Source organism: Pseudophryne corroboree, assembly GCF_028390025.1.
Source record: "Pseudophryne corroboree isolate aPseCor3 chromosome 3 unlocalized genomic scaffold, aPseCor3.hap2 SUPER_3_unloc_4, whole genome shotgun sequence".
Lineage (NCBI taxonomy): Eukaryota > Metazoa > Chordata > Amphibia > Anura > Myobatrachidae > Pseudophryne > Pseudophryne corroboree.
Window position 1 is genome coordinate 2,558,659 of NW_026967530.1, and position 17,393 is coordinate 2,576,051.

The 17,393-nt window shown below is 46.9% G+C and overlaps 1 protein-coding gene across 1 annotated transcript in view; it reads right to left on the reverse strand.

Annotated features, from left to right (window-relative positions):
• LOC134984188 (zinc finger protein 585A-like) overlaps nucleotides 1-17,393 on the reverse strand; it is a 199,702-nt gene that overhangs the window by 140,187 nt on the left and 42,122 nt on the right. Inside the window, exon 5 of the mRNA XM_063949815.1 lies at nucleotides 6,956-8,180. Within this exon, the coding sequence (XP_063805885.1) occupies nucleotides 6,956-8,180 (1,225 nt within the window). The remainder of the gene's footprint in view (nucleotides 1-6,955; nucleotides 8,181-17,393) is intronic.

Here is a 17,393-nt window from a genome sequence, read left to right on the forward strand (position 1 = left end):
GACCCATGAAGGCTGGCCCAAACACATACAGACCCCATGAAGGCTGGGCCAAACACATACAGGCCCCATGAAGGCTGGCCCAAACACATACAGACACCATGAAGGCTGGCCCAAACACATACAGCTCCCATGAAGGCTGACCCAAACACATACAGACACCATGAAGGCTGGACCAAACACATACAGATCCCATGAAGGCTGACCCAAACACATACAGACACCATGAAGGCTGGGCCAAACACATACAGACCCCATGAAGGCTGACCCTAACACATACAGGCCCCATGAAGGCTGACCCAAACACATACAGATCCCATGAAGGCTGGCCCTAACACATACAGACCCCATGAAGGCTGGACCAAACACATACAGCTCCCATGAAGGCTGGCCCAAACACATACAGACCCATGAAGGCTGGCCCAAACACATACAGACCCCATGAAGGCTGGGCCAAACACATACAGATCCCATGAAGGCTGGCCCAAACACATACAGACACCATGAAGGCTGGGCCAAACACATACAGACCCCATGAAGGCTGACCCAAACACATACAGATCCCATGAAGGCTGGCCCTAACACATACAGACCCCATGAAGGCTGGACCAAACACATACAGCTCCCATGAAGGCTGGCCCAAACACATACAGACCCATGAAGGCTGGCCCAAACACATACAGACCCCATGAAGGCTGGGCCAAACACATACAGATCCCATGAAGGCTGGCCCAAACACATACAGATCCCATGAAGGCTGGCCCAAACACATACAGACACCATGAAGGCTGGGCCAAACACATACAGACCCCATGAAGGCTGACCCAAACACATACAGATCCCATGAAGGCTGGCCCTAACACATACAGGCCCCATGAAGGCTGGACCAAACACATACAGCTCCTATGAAGGCTGGCCCAAACACATACAGCAAATACTGAATCTAGCGCTCTGTCACTTCCAATCAATATGCTGCCAATATTCTGATGAAGCCGCTGAACCCGGAGGGAGGCGGGGAAACGCGTCAATTACTCATTGAAATTGATATACCACTATCCGGAGGATTCTACAGCTAAACCGTACACTCCAGCAAGGTGCTATTGGAATTCTTCACCATTTTCATATGGTCCCCCAGAGATGACTGCGCGATAAAGGGTTGAAAAACACCAGCAGCCGGGAGGACATGTCGGGTGAAATTATCCATGCACAGGAGTGGTGAGACCGTATCATATTAATGTCTGGCCAGACACGTTCTTAGAGGGAGCATTGGCTCACGTTTATTACAGGCTGTGGCTATATACAGCACATCTACTTGCACTTGATGTGAGGAATAACTTTATTTCATCATTTTTCCACCAAAATGACTGTCATATAACCTCACAGGAAAGAATATTGTGTGTATCATTCAGCCTGAATAATCAATCAGATTTATTATATTTCAATCACCGCAATAGGTGTTGCCAAGATATATTGAACGGATAGGAGGCAATTTGTTACAATATATGCTACATCTAGTTTATATGTGCAATAATCATTGTAAAAGTGTACTGACCGGCCGGTGGTATAAATTGCATAGTTTGTATAATATATTTTATTCATATATGTGTTTTAATAAATAGATTCTTAATATTTCTAATCTATATGCGCTGCAACATTATTTTCTTTTTTTGCTTGTTTGATTTTTAAAACACATACAGACCCATGAAGGCTGGCCCAAACACATACAGACACCATGAAGGCTGGGCCAAACACATACAGATCCCATGAAGGCTGCCCCAAACACATACAGACCCCAGGAAGGCTGACCCAAACACATACAGACCCCAGGAAGGCTGACCCAAACACATACAGACCCCAGGAAGGCTGACCCAAACACATACAGACCCCATGAAGGCTGGACCAAACACATGCAGACCTCGCAAAGACTGGTCCAAACACATACAGATCCCATGAAGGCTGGGCCAAACACATACAGATCCCATGAAGGCTGGCCCAAACACATACAGACCCGATGAAGGCTGACCCAAACACATGCAGACCCCATGAAGGCTGGCCCAAACACATGCAGACCTCGCAAAGACTGGTCCAAACACATACAGACCCCGTACAGGCCTGGTGCCAAGTAATGACCTAGGAGGTATTTAACTTTGTCAGTGTCCAGTTGAATTTTGTCCTGCGACACCTTGTGACCTGTTTCTGCAAGAAAACACAACAACTGTTTATTATCTGACACCAATACTTCAAATGATTTGCAGCACAGCAGCAGGTCATCCACATACTGGATAAGTTATCTGTAGGTACAAAAGATTGCAGGTTATTTTGCAAGTACAAAGAAAAGACGGTCTATAAATCCTTTGGTTAATCTAGTCCAGGTATACTGAACTCCCTTGTAGATATTGAGAAACGGGATGTACCGACACTGAGAAAAAGGCAGTACATGGATTTATCGCAGTGATATGTAGTGTCTGCGGGAATCTGCATCAAAATGATGGCTGGATTAGTGATTAATGAAGGTCTATATGGCTGTTATTTGCCTCGTCCAATACAGTGTAATCTATCGCCTTTCATCAACATCACATTTTTCTCATTGGGTAGCCTGTATTCTACCGTCACTTACACACAAGGTTAGTAACCATACTACACCAACATACTGTACATTTCTCTGCTTATCTCAAAATATCTCTCAAACTGGCCGCTTCACTCTTCCCAAGATCTACGCCTCTCATCCACACTCATTACTTGCTCCCATGCACGATTACAAACTTTCCTTGGACTGCACCCATTCTATGAAATGCCCTATCACGTACAAGCGTTCCCTGAAAGTCACTTATTCAGACAAGTTTATCAAATCCCAGAAGCTCTCACATTGGGGTATATTTACTAAGAATCGTATTTTCCCGTTTGAGGTCAAAGTTCAATCACGAATGACATCGAAAGTGTAAATATGCAACTTTTTGAATTGATTACGACTAATTTACTAAGCTGCCATATTCTGCATTTTCGGTTTTTCCGATGTCGATGTCATTCGTTTTTTTAGGCAGTGTTTTACGTGAGTGACTTGTAAAACACTGCCGACTTTAATACAATGAATCTCGGCCGGATCTGAGAGATCCGTGCAGGGCTTCATTGTGCACCTTGTTAAAAAAATAAAAAATGTTTAAACTTAAAAAAAAAATTGCGTGGGGTCCCCCCTCCTAAGCCAAACCAGCCTCGGGCTCTTTGAGCCGGTCCTGGTTGCAAAAATATGGGAAAAAATTGTCAGGGGTTCCCCCATATTTAAGCAACCAGCACCGGGCTCTGCGCCTGGTCCTGGTTCCAAAAATACGAGGGACAAAAAGCGTAGGGGTCCCCCGTATTTTTGAAACCAGCACCGGGCTCCACTAGCTGGACAGATAATGCCACAGCCGGGGGTCACTTTTATACAGTGCCTTGCGGCCGTGGCATCAAATATCCAACTAGTCACCCCTGGCCGGGGTACCCTGGGGGAGTGGGGACCCCTTCAATCAAGGGGTCCCCCCCCCCAGCCACCCAAGGGCCAGGGGTGAAGCCCGAGGCTGTCCCCCCCATCCAATGGGCTGCGGATGGGGGGCTGATAGCCTTTGTTGAAAGTAATGAATATTGTTTTTAGTAGCAGTACTACAAGTCCCAGCAAGCCTCCCCCGCAAGCTGGTACTTGGAGAACCACAAGTACCAGCATGCGTCGGAAAACCGGGCCCGCTGGTACCTGTAGTACTACTACTAAAAAAATACCCCAATAAAGACATTACACACACACCTTGAAAGTGTAACTTTAATGCATACATACACACCACCATATACACATACTTACCTTATGTTCACACGAAGGTCGGTCCTCTTCTCCATGTAGAATCCAAGGTGTACCTGTTGAAAAAATCCTACTCACCAAATCCAGTGTAGAGGGCTCCTCGGATAATCCATTTGTAATCCACGTACTTGTAAAAATAAAAAAACGGGACACCCGACCATGAACTGAAAGGGGCCCCATGTTTTCACATGGGACCCCTTTCCCCGAATGCCAGAAACCCCCTCTGACTGATGTCTAAGTGGGTTTCTTCAGCCAATCAGGGAGCACTACGTTGTGGCACCCTTCTGATCGGCTGTGTGCTCCTGTACTGTCTGACAGGCGGCACACGGCAGTGTTACAATGTAGCGCCTATGCGCTCCATTGTAACCAATGGTGGGAACTTTGTGGTCAGCGGTTGACCGAAAGTGACCTCACCGCTGACCACAAAGCACACCCCTCACAGCGGAACATGTATGTCTCTGAAGCCTGGAGCCACAGCCTGCCTGTCAGCGCTGTGCTCCTACCCTCATGCCGCCATTACCGGCAGCGACTCGCTAACCGGGACACCGGCCATCTACTTACCAATCTTCTTACTTCTGGCTCTGTTAGGGGTGGCGGCGTGCTGTGGGACTGTACGGTCGTCGTGGTGGGGCTTGCAAATAGGTCCCTCAGGAGCTCTGTCCTGTCAGCGGGAAACAGGACCATTAACACTAAAGTACGTTAGGCCGTTCCCCCCACTATGTCCCACGAAGCAGACAGGCTGCCAATCAGACCTGCCTGAAAGCAACAGAAAATAAATGCAGAAAACTCTTCAGGAGCTTCCAGAGACGTAACCGGCTCCTCCGGGCACATTTTCTATACTGAGTCTGGTAGGAGTGGCATGGAGGGAGGAGCCAGCCCACACTATTCATTTCTTAAAGTGCCCAAGGCTCCTAGTGGACCTGTCCATACCCCATGGTACTGATGAGGACCCCAGCATCCTCTAGGACGTAAGAGAAAAACACAGAACCTTTGAACAAACATAATTTATTTAAAACCAACAAATGATAAAACTATTTACACAGAAAGATACGTGTCCCCCCCCCCCCCCCCCGGTAATATCATCCCACTATTTAAATGAGCTGTCTAAATCGGTCATAGTCAAAATCGGACCGGAAACCTTTTGCTTTTAAACTACTTTTTTTCATATCTTTAATACACACATTTTTGGCTATATTTGAAACTGAAAAAAATACTCTATGCACAACAGCCTCTGGGGGTCATTCAGACCCAGCCGCGATAGCGGCCGTCAGCAGTTTACTGGTGGTGGCAGCAGCCGTGCCGACACACACATTGCGGTCACATCCCTGAAGAGCTAACGCAGGCGGTACCATCGTCCGCGGGGCTGCGTAATGTTACATCTGTGTTCATCTCTGATAAACCCCCTACAAGCTTTCAGAGAAAACCTCATATCTCATCTTTTCCTCATTTTTTGCAAGTTACTACAAATGATATGAGATCGGTAGCAGCACTACTTTCAGGATTATTACACAGAACACACATAAAGGCTGACACAGCAAATAACAGTAACACATACAAGGGATTAATTAGAAATAAGGACGCATGATCATCATTATGTCTAATTATCAACTGGTTCTGTGCGGGACCCATACACCTCTTTACTGCCTCCAGCAGCCCCTGGTACTGCACTGCGGCCATCCACCCTGTCTCCCTCTACTACTGTCACCTGCCCTGTCCCCCCCCCCACTACTGCCACTTCCCTGTCTCCCACCACTGCTGCCACCACCCTGTATCCCCCCCACTACTGTCACCTCCCACCGCCCTGTCTCCCCCCTGACATCTCAGCACTGCTTGGGGATTCTTGGTACTGCTGGTAACAGTCCTTCATCTGCAGATGGAAGTAACCAGGGCAGTAAGGAGGCAGAAGCTGCATCTGGTACCATGGACCCTGGTCATGTAGGGCTGGGAGAGTCAGTAAGATTATGTAATAGAGTCACCATCTTACAGGCAGCCGGTGAAGGGAGCAGAGAATGGGTGTTATATGGCAGGAACGGGCTGGTTAGGTAACAGCCTGGCTGCTGCATTCTGTACAAGCTACAAGCGGTGCAATTCTTTTGCTGGGAGACCCACGTAGAGGACATTGCAGTAGTCTATGTGTGATGATACAAGTGCATGTATGACTGTAGATATATCTTCCGAGGGAAATAAGTGCTGGAGTCTGGCTATGTTCCTCAGATGAGGATCTGATTGTGGATGATACCTGATGTCTAAGTGTCACTCCACCATCCAGGCCACCAAGATTCCGCACATGATCTGCATTTTCTAACTCTGAACCCACAAGCATTAGTCTGGTTGGTAGGTAAAGCTGAGCTGTAGCCCTGCCCTTTGTTGGTGAGCTTCTATCATAAGGACCTGTTTCACCAGGACTGAGTCACAGCCAACTGGCATCACCCACACCTGCAGCTCAGCTAGACATTTAGGATTGGTATTGGGTTCTCAGTACCCGGAGAAAGACAGGTCATCTGTATAGCAGTGGTAGATGAGGACATGACATCTGTTTATTTCACCCTGCGGTAGCATGTGTATTGCAAAAAGCATAGGAGATAGGATAAGAACCTCGCGGAACATTACATGGCAATGAGAAGTATATTCCAGAATAAAATGGTTCCTCACCTGAGTGATGTCTATTGTGTGCAACAAGAGCTAATTTATTTCTCAGAGTATGGAAATGGCCTCTCACCTGTGTGACATCGCTGATGTCTAACAAGGTGTGATTTGTGTGCAAAACATTTCCCACACTCAAAACATGGAAATGGCTTCTCACCTGTGTGACTTCGCTGATGTGAAACAAGTTGTGATTTCTGGGTAAAACATTTCCCACACTCAGAGCAAGAAAATAGATTCTCACCTGTATGACTTCGCTGATGTATAACAAGTTCTGATTTCCGTGCAAAACATTTCCCACACTCAGAACATGGAAATGGCTTCTCACCTGTGTGACTTCGCTGATGTGTAATAAGATCTGCTTTCCGTGGAAAACATTTCCCACACTCAGAGCAAGAAAATGGTTTCTCACCTGTGTGACTTTTCTGATGTAGAACAAGATCTGATTTGTATGCAAAACATTTCCCACACGCAGAACATGGAAATGGCTTCTCACCTGTGTGACTTCGCTGATGTATGATAAGATCTGTTTTCCGTGTAAAACATTTCACACACTCAGAGCAAGAAAATGGCTTCTCACCTGTGTGATTTCTCTGATGTAGAACAAGATCTGATTTCTGTGCAAAACATTTCCCACACTCAGAACACGGAAATGGCTTCTCACCTGTGTGACTTCGCTGATGTCTAACAAGATCTGATTTCCGTGCAAAACATTTCCCACACTCAGAACATGGAAATGGCTTCTCACCTGTGTGACTTCGTTGATGTATAACAAGATCTGATTTCCGTGTAAAACATTTCCCACACTCAGAGCAAGAAAATGGCTTCTCACCTGTGTGACTTCTCTGATGTAGAACAAGATCTGATTTGTGTGCAAAACGTTTCCCACATTCAGAACATGGAAATGGCTTCTCACCTGTGTGACTTCGCTGATGTGTAATAAGATCTGATTTCCGTGTAAAACATTTCCCACACTCGGAGCAAGAAAATAGCTTCTCACCTGTGTGACTTCTCTGATGTAGAACAAGATCTGATTTGTGTGCAAAACATTTCCCACACTCAGAACATGGAAACGGCTTCTCACCTGTGTGACTCCGCTGATGTGTAACAAGTTGTGATTTCCAGGTAAAACATTTCCTGCACTCAGAGCAAGAAAATAGATTCTCACCTGTGTGACTTCTCTGATGTCTAACAAGTTTGGATTTCTGTGCAAAACATTTCCCACACTCAGAACATGAAAACTTTGATGTACCTGTGTGACTTTTATTATGTGCATCAAGAGTTGTTTTGTATGTAAAACATTTCCCACACTCAGAACTGGAATATGGTTTCTCACCTGTGTGTATTCTCTTATGTATTACAAGATCTGATTTGTGTGCAAAACATTTCCCACACTCAGAACATGGAAATGGAATCTCCCCTGCCTTACCTGTCTGATGGGTAATAAGCTTTGTGTTCTGTGTAAAACATTTGGCATCTATAGAACAGGGAAACACTGTATCTACTCTCAGAGCTGTAACAGATGCACCAATATCAGAGTGATCAGGAGAACATTTCCCAGGATCAGGGGGATCAGCTGATAGAGCTGGATGTATAATTGGGGTAATGGGGTTAGCCCCTGGAGAATCCTGTCTACTGTCATTATCTTTTATGTCACAATCCAGGGATAACATTAGATGTCCTTCTGAGATATTCCTGCTTGTGTGTCCACCTGCTGGAAATAAAATACATTATGGAAATGTGACATTTTCTGTAACAATATTAGTCTTGTAAACAATAGGAGAAGACGACTCTCTGGGACACTTAATTGTAAATGTGTGTGTATAATAAAACATAACTTTTAATGAAGGCTTTATAATATTGTGTCTCAGACGATCATTGTATCCACCCTCCTGAGAACACTCACAATAATAAATGTAATATTATAATAAGACTTAGATATATCTCTCTCTTGTACTGGTAACCATGAAGTATAAATGGAGATGTAGTCAGTCGCCAAGTCCTATGTCAGCACCAATGTAAAACAATGGATGGGGAACATATCGTATGAATTGGAGATTCTTGATGAACAATAACATCAGTCGTATGAGCTGATGGATCAGAGAAATGTCTCCTAACGTTACTCCTGGAAGCATTGGTAAGGTAGCATTCCTTTATGTGTGTGCTCATACGCTGGTAAGCCTGTACATGTGTTACTCACCCTTATATAAGGTATATTGCTACAGCAGAGTAGGTGTGGAACAAGGTACTTTACATGAAATACACTAGATAATACCCTGCAATCATCATCATCTGCTAGGTTATAATCCACTCTTACACCCCCATCATCAGTGTCTTACCTCAATTCTCTCAATAGTAATAATAAGATTTTACTTACCGATAAATCTATTTCTCGTAGTCCGTAGTGGATGCTGGGGACTCCGTCAGGACCATGGGGAACAGCGGGCTCCGCAGGAGACAGGGCACATCCAAAAAGCCTTTTAGGTCACATGGTGTGCACTGGCTCCTCCCCCTATGACCCCCCTCCAAGCCTCAGCCAGGTACTGTGCCCGGACGAGCGTACACAATAAGGAAGGATCTTGAATCCCGGGTAAGACTCATACCAGCCACACCAATCACACCGTACAACTTGTGATCTGAACCCAGTTAACAGTATGATAACAAAACACGAAGTAGCCTCTAAAAAGATGGCTCACAACAATAGTAATAACCCGATTTTTGTAACAATAACTATGTACAAACATTGCAGACAATCCGCACTTGGGATGGGCGCCCAGCATCCACTACGGACTACGAGAAATAGATTTATCGGTAAGTAAAATCTTATTTTCTCTAACGTCCTAGTGGATGCTGGGGACTCCGTCAGGACCATGGGGATTATACCAAAGCTCCCAAACGGGCGGGAGAGTGCGGATGACTCTGCAGCACCGAATGAGAGAACTCCAGGTCCTCTTTAGCCAGAGTATCAAATTTGTAAAATTTTACAAACGTGTTCTCCCCTGACCACGTAGCTGCTCGGCAAAGTTATAATGCCGAGACTCCTCGGGCAGCCGCCCAGGATGAGGCCACCTTCCTTGTGGAATGGGCATCTACATATTTCGGCTGTGGCAGGCCTGCCACAGAATGTGCAAGCTGAATTGTACTACAAATCTAGCGTGCAATAGACTGCTTAGAAGCAGGAGCACCCAGCTTGTTGGGTGCATACAATATAAACAGCAAGTCAGACTTTCTGACACCAGCCGTCCTAACTATATATATATATATATATTTTTAGGGCCCTGACAACGTCTAGTAAATTTGGAGTCCTCCAAGTCCCTAGTAGCCGCAGGCACCACAATAGGTTGTTTCAGGTGAAAACGCTGACACCCCTTTAGGAAGAAACTGGAGACCAGACCCAGTTCTGCCCTGTTCAAATGGAAAATTTTTAATATGGGCTTTTGTAAGACAAAGCCGCCCATTCTGACAATCGCCTGGCCGAGGCCAGGGCTAACAACATGGTCACTTTCCATGTGAGATATTGGTCAACAGCATGGTCACTTTCCATGTGAGATATTTCAAATCCACAGATTTGAGCGGTTCAAACCAATATGAATATAAGGAATCCCAACACTATGTTGAGATCTCACGGTGCCCCTAGAGGCACAAAAGAGCTGTATATGCAATACACCCTTTACAATCTGGACTTCAGGAACTGAAGTTAATTTATTTCTAGAAGAAAATCTACAGGGCCGAAATTTAAATCTTAATGAACCCCAATTTGAGGCTCAAAACACTCCTGTTTTCAGGAAGTGTAGAAATCGACCTAGTTGAATTTCCTTCGTGGAGCCTTCCTGGCCTCACCCACGCAACATATTTTCACCACATGTGGTGATGACGTTGTGCGGTCACCTCCTTCCTGGCTTTGACCAGGGTAGGTATGACCTCTTATGGAATGCCTTTTCCCTTCAGGATCCGGCATTCAACCGCCATGCCGTCACACGCAGCCGCGGTAAGTCTTGGAATATACATGGTACTTGCTGAAGCAAGTTCCTTCTTAGCTCCCCAGGCCCTTAGTCCTCTGTGAGCATCTCTTGAAGTTCCGGGTACCAAGTCCCTCTTGGCCAATCCGGAGCCACTAGTATAGTTCATACTCCTCTATGTCTTATAATTCTCAATACCTTGGTTATGAGAAACAGAGGAGGGAACACATACACTGACTGTTACACCCACGGTGTTACCAGAACATCCACAGCTATCGCCTGAAGGTCTCAAGACCTGGCGGAATACCTGTCCCGTTTTTTGTTCGGGCGGGACGCCATCATGTCCACCTTTGGTCTTTGCCAACGGTCCACAATCATGCTGAAAAACTTCCCTATGAAGTTTCCACTCTGCCGGGTGGAGGTAATGCCTGCTGAGGAAGTCTGCTTCCCAGTCGTCCACTCCCGGAAAGAACACTGCTGACAGTGCTATCACATGATTTTCCGCCTAGCGAAAAATCCTTGCAGTTTTGTCACTGCCCTCCTGCTTCTTGTGCCGCCCTTTCTGTTTACGTGGGCGACTGCCGTGATGTTATCCCACTGGATCAATACCGGCTGACCTTGAAGCAGAGGTCTTGCTAAGTTTAGAGCATTATAATTTTGCTCTTAGCTCCATCTATGTGGAGAGCTAGACTTAATCACACTTCCTTGGAAATTTTTTCCCTGTGTGACTGTTCCCCAGCCTCTCAGGCTGGCCTCCGTGGTCACCGGCATCCAATCCTGAATGCCGAATCTGCGGCCCTCTAGACGATGAGCACTCTGTAATCACCACAGGAGAGACACCCTTGTCCTTGGATATAGGGTTATCCGCTGATGCATCTGAGGATGCGATCCGGACCATTTGTCCAGCAGATCCCACTGAAGTGTTCTTGCGGGAAATCTGCCGAATGGAATTGCTTCGTAATAAGCCACCATTTTTACCAGGACTATTGTGCAATGATGCACTGACAGTTTTCCTGGTTTTAGGAGGATCCCGATTAGCTCGGATAACTCCCTGGCTTTCTCCACTGGGAGAAACACGTTTTTCTGGACTGTGTCCAGAATCATCCCTAGGAACAGTAGACGTGTCGTCGGAAAAAGCTGCGATTTTGGAATATTTAGAATCCATTCGTGCTGTCGTAGAACTACTTAAGATAGTGCTACTCCGACCTCCAACTGTTCTCTGGACCTTGCCCTTATCAGGAAAGCGTCCATGTTTCTTTTAAGAAAAATCATCATTCCGGCCATTACCTTGGTAAAGACCCGGGGCGCCGTGGACAATCCAAACGGCAGCGTCTGAACTGATAGTGACAGTTCTGTACCAGGAACCTGAAGTACCCTTGGTGAGAAGGGCAAATTTGGACCTGTATGTAAGCGTCCCTGATATCCAGTGACACCATATCGTCCCCTTCTTCCTGGTTCGCTATCACTGCTCCGAGTGACTCCATCTTGATTTGAACGCTTGTATGTAAGTGTTCAAATATTTCAGATCTCACCGAGCCGGTTGGCTTCAGTACCACAATATAGTGTGGAATACTACCCCCTTCCTTGTTGTAAGAGGGGTACTTTGATTATCACCTGCTGGGAATACAGCCTGTGAATTGTGTGAGGGGGAGACGTCTCGAATTTCCAATGTACACCTGGGATACTACATGTAGGATCCCGGAGTTCCCTTGCGAGTGATTCTGAAACTCTTGAGATGACCCCCTACCGCACCTGAGTCCGCTTGTACGGCCCCAGCGTTATGCTGCGGACTTGGCAGAAGCTGTGAAGGGCTTCTGTTCCCGGGAATGGGCTGCTTGCTGCAGTCTTCTTCCCTTTCCTCTACCCCTGGGCAGATATGACTGGCCTTTGCCCGCCTGCCCGTATGGGGACGAAAGGACTGAGACTGAAAAGACTGTGTCCTTTTCTGCCGATATGTGACTCGGGGTAACAAAAGGTGGATTTTTCAGCTGTTGCCATGGCCACCAGGTCCAATGGACCGCCCCTTTATACGGCAATACTTCCATATGCCGTCTGGAATCTGCCTCACCTGACCACTATCGTGTCTTTGTCTGGCAGATATGTACATCACAATTACTCTTGATGCCAGAATGCAAATATGCCTCTGCGCATCACGCATATATAGAAATGCATCCTTAAAATGCTCTATAGTCAATAAAATCTTGTCCCTGTCAAGGGTATCAAAATTTTCAGTCAGGAAATCCGACCAAGCCCCCTCAGCGCTGCACATCCAGGCTGAGGCGATTGCTGGTCGTAGTATAACACCAGTATGTGTGTATATACTGTTATGATATTTTTCCAGCTTCCTATCAGCTGGCTCCTTGAGGGCGGCCGTATCTGGAGACGGTAACGCCATGTTTTTATAAGCGTGTGAGCGCCTTATCCACCCTAAGGTGTGTTTTCCCACTCGCCCTTACTTTTGGCGGGAAAGGGTATACCGCCCATAAATTTCTATCGGAGGAACCCCACGTATCATCACACACTTCATTTAATTTATCTGATTCAGGCAAAACTACAAGTAGTTTATTCCCACCCTACAAAATACCCTTATTTGTGGTACTTGTGGTATCAGAAATATGTAACACCTCCTTCATTGCCCTTAACATGTAACTTGTGGCCCTAAAGGAAAAATACGTTTGTTTCTTCACCGTCGACACTGGGGTCAGTGTCCGTGTCAGTGTCTGTCGACCGACTGAGGTAATTGGGCGTTTTTACAAGCCCCTGACGGTGTCTGAGACGCCTGGACCGATACTAATTTGTCCGCCGGCTGTCTCATGTCGTCAACCGGCTTGCAGCGTGTTGACATTATGACGTAATTCCATAAGTAAGCCATCCATTCCGGTGTCGACTCCCTAGAGAGTGACATCACCATTACAGGCAATTTGCTCCGTCTCCTCACCAACATTTTCCTCATACATGTCGACACACACGTACCGACCTACAGCACACACACAGGGAATGCTCTGATAGAGGACAGGACCCACTAGCCCTTTGGGGAGACAGAGGGAGAGTTTGCCAGCACACACCAAAAGCGCTATAATGTATATAACAACCCTAGAAGGTGTTGTTTCTATATATGCGCTCTTAATATATATATATATATCGCCAATTTATGCCCCCCTTCTCTTTAACCCTGTTTCTGTAGTGCAGTGCAGGGGAGAGTGGGAGCCTTCCTCACCAGCGGAGCTGGGCAGGAAAATGGCGCCTGTGTGCTGAGGAGAATAAGCTCCGCCCCTTTCTCGGCGGGCTTTTCCTCCCGGTTTGTTTAATACTGGCCTGGGTTAAAATACATACATATAGCCTTAATGGCTATATGTGGTGTATTTCTTTTGCCAAATTAGGTATTTATATTGCTGCCCAGGGCGCCCCCAGCAGCGCCCTGCACCCTCCGTGACCGTGTCAGTGAGCCTGTGAGACAACAATGGCGCACAGCTGCAGTGCTGTGCGCTACCTCTATGAAGACTGAGAAGCCTTCTGCCGCCTGTCACCGGACCTCCGTCTCCGCCGTCTTCAGCGTCTGTAAGGGGGATCGGCGGCGCGGCTCCGGGACGAACCCCAGGCTGACCTGTGTTCCGACTCCCTCTGGAGCTCAGTGTCCAGTAGCCTAAGACTTCAATCCTCCTGCACGCAGGTGAGTTGCAAGTCTCTCCCCTAAGTCCCACGTTGCAGTGATCCTGTCGCCAGCAGGAATCACTGATTAGTTTAAACCTAAAAAAGACTTTTCTAAACAGCTCTATAAGAGAGCCATCCAGGTTGCACCCTACTCGGACGGGCACAGAAACCTAACTGAGGCTTGGAGGGGGGTCATAGGGGGAGGAGCCAGTGCACACCATGTGACCTAAAAGGCTTTTTGGATGTGCCCTGTCTCCTGCGGAGCCCGCTGTTCCCCATGGTCCTGACGGAGTCCCCAGCATCCACTAGGACGTTAGAGAAAAGGATGATGTGTGTACAGTAAGTATGATATAGAGAATTACATATCAGGATCTATACAGCTGCCGCCATACTTCTGCTTCTCATACGTGTGCTACTGGCAGCAGTGAACATCTGAGTGAGAGTGCAGGGAAGACAGCAGAGTCTAATGAGAAAGAGATTGGATCTGCCTTTGCAGGGCTGTACCACACCTGTCACCCCTGTTAGTATATAAAATAATAAATAAGAGGGGCGTGGTCCATCCAGACGTGCTTTCTGGAGCTCTCCTCACTAAGTGGCTTCTTATCTACCCTACCTGATAGCTCTCAGCCGCTGCTGGGACCAAGACCCAATCTATTAAGTCCCCCACTCCTCCTGCCCTAAAGCCGCTCGCTCTGCTCACTCCGGGCACTGTTCACTGCCGCAGCCTAGTGACACCGCTGAAGCCACGGGCTGTATTCTGGGACTAAGTGTGCCCGGTCTTTCCTGCATGCTCCGGGCCACATGACTTGGAGGCGCTTTTGCCTCAGGTGGGAGCAAATGATCCCACGCTACTACTGGGAACAGAACAGGCTGCCCACAGTCACTGGAGCCCAGCGGAGATATTGGGAAGGGATGTGGCTGACATTTTGGATCCTGGTAGCCCGGCCATCGCATGCTTTGCCTTCAATAAGGTTTAATATAAATAAGTGTCCTGACGGCTGGACCGGGGTCCCTACACTAAATTGAAGCATTTGCCTGGAGGTGAAACTACCTTCTATTTATATGGTACCACTGTAATCTACTTCCTCTCAGTCTACATGCAGAGCCCAGTATCAAGTATCATCTGAGTACAGCTCATTACACTCTGATTACAACCTCACAGTATATTATTGTGGATTTATTCACTGAATATACAGTATTTTGCCATTTGTGTCGCTCTGTGCTTCACGTCTGTGATAATGCTGACATCTAGTGGAATTTTTCGGTCATGACTGTGTTATTTCAGTTGCATGACATCATGTGTCTGAAGTGGTATTTAACCAGACCTGGGTGAACTGCAGAAGTCAGCCTCCCACCCTAAGGTCCCCCAGAGGGAGGCTCGCTCCGTCATGTGGCAGGCTTGTCTTGTTTAGAAGCAGGCTGACGGGCCGCCCAGGACTGCTTTGTCTTGGGCTTAGTGGTTTTGGGAGCATGAGATTGTCTTGGGTATGCCTGACCTTTTGCTTTCCCTTGAGGCCGAAAGGAACGAAAAGTGGTACCTATAGCCTTCTGTACAGAAGGATTAGTATTTGGGAGAAAGGCAGTCTTAGCATCCGCCAGTTCAGACACGATTTTATTTACGTCTTCCCCAAACAAAAGTCCCCCTGAAATGGGAATACCTCTAAGGTCTTTTTGGAGTCTATGTCCACCTTCCATGACCTCAACCACAGAATACGGCGAGCTAGGACAGACGTAGTCGACGCCTTGGCAGCCAACACACCCGCCTCAAAGGACGCCTCCTGAATGTAATAGGAGGCGGTGGTAATGTGAGACAGGTATTGTCTGGCCTTGTCAGATAATTCCTTGGGCAGCTCTTCCTCTAATGCCTGTACCCATGCTTCAATATCTTTAGATGCCCAGGAGGCAGCAATAGTGGGTCTATGTACAGCACCTGTCAGGGTGTAGATAGGATTCAGGCATCCCTCCCCACGCTTATCTGTCGGTTCCTTCAGTAAAGTGACAGTGGTGACAGGCAGAGTGGATGACACCACTAGGTGGGTGACATGAGAATCCACCGGCGGTGAATTTTCCCACTTGTTACATAACTCTGCAGGGAGAGTATAGCGAGCTAATGCCCGTTTAGACAGAGGGAATTTCTTCCCTGGATTAGACCAGGACTCCTGCCTGACGTCCACCCAATGGTCAGAATGGGGTAATATGTTTAAACAGCAGAAGGTGGCTAAAAATCTATCAGTTTTCTTAGTTACATTAGTTGAATCCTCATCATCTGTGATTTGTAGGATCTGCTTAATAGCAACCACTAAGTCAGGGACATCAACTAGCAATGGAGAATCCTCATCAGAAATGCCTGATTCAGTGTCGGACAGGACAGTATGATCCTCCTCCTTTTCAGATGAAACATCTGAGAGATTTGTGGATTGTGAGGAGGAAGCAGCCCGCTTAGATGACCCAGAGACACGGGAGTGGTCTGGAGTAGATTTGTGTCTGCCCAAATATTGGATTTAACTGCTGCAACTGGTTAGACAAATTGTCCACCCAAGGCGGATTAACCATAGGGATAATTTGTGTCTGTAGTGGTACAGGTGGTCCCATAGGGGTCACAATGCATTCCATTAAACCAAACTCGGTCCTCAGGACCCCACACAGTTCACATTTTGCAGGTCACCTAGCAGGAACACAGGTGTAGTCATTACTCACTGACACATTTGAAAACATCCACAGGTGGAGCTGATTATTTCACTTGCAATTCTGTGGGGAGATCTGGAAAACATGAACTGTTTGGGGTCCTGAGGATCGAGTTTGAGAACCTGTGCACTAGAGTACCCAGTAGGGCTGTGAACGCAGCCAAGGGTGGCTCCTGATTGGTTACAATCTCACTGAAGAAGCGCAAGCGAAACAGCTGTCTGAGGCATTAGGCGGGCGTCCATCCATGTGATAGACGTGACGCCACACACCCAGTGCAATATCAGGATCATACACTTCCACATCAGTTATTTGATAGGTATTTTGGTTTCCTTTCGAGTGACACACTGTGGGACTGCATGTCGGGTGAACAGCCCTGCAATGCAATTTGGTATCAGGATTACCACCACCATTAGGGTCACAATCTTGTAACATAGTATCTGAGGTTGAAAAAAGACAATTGTCCATCAAGTTCAACCTATTTGTGGTCTACTATGCATGATGATTTGACAAAAATGTATGGCTGATGCTGATGTCTGCCGTAGCATTTTATCCCTTTTTATAGTTACTGTAGTGCGTGACTACGCACCATAACCCTGGATATCCTTATCCATGAGGAATTTATCTAACCCATT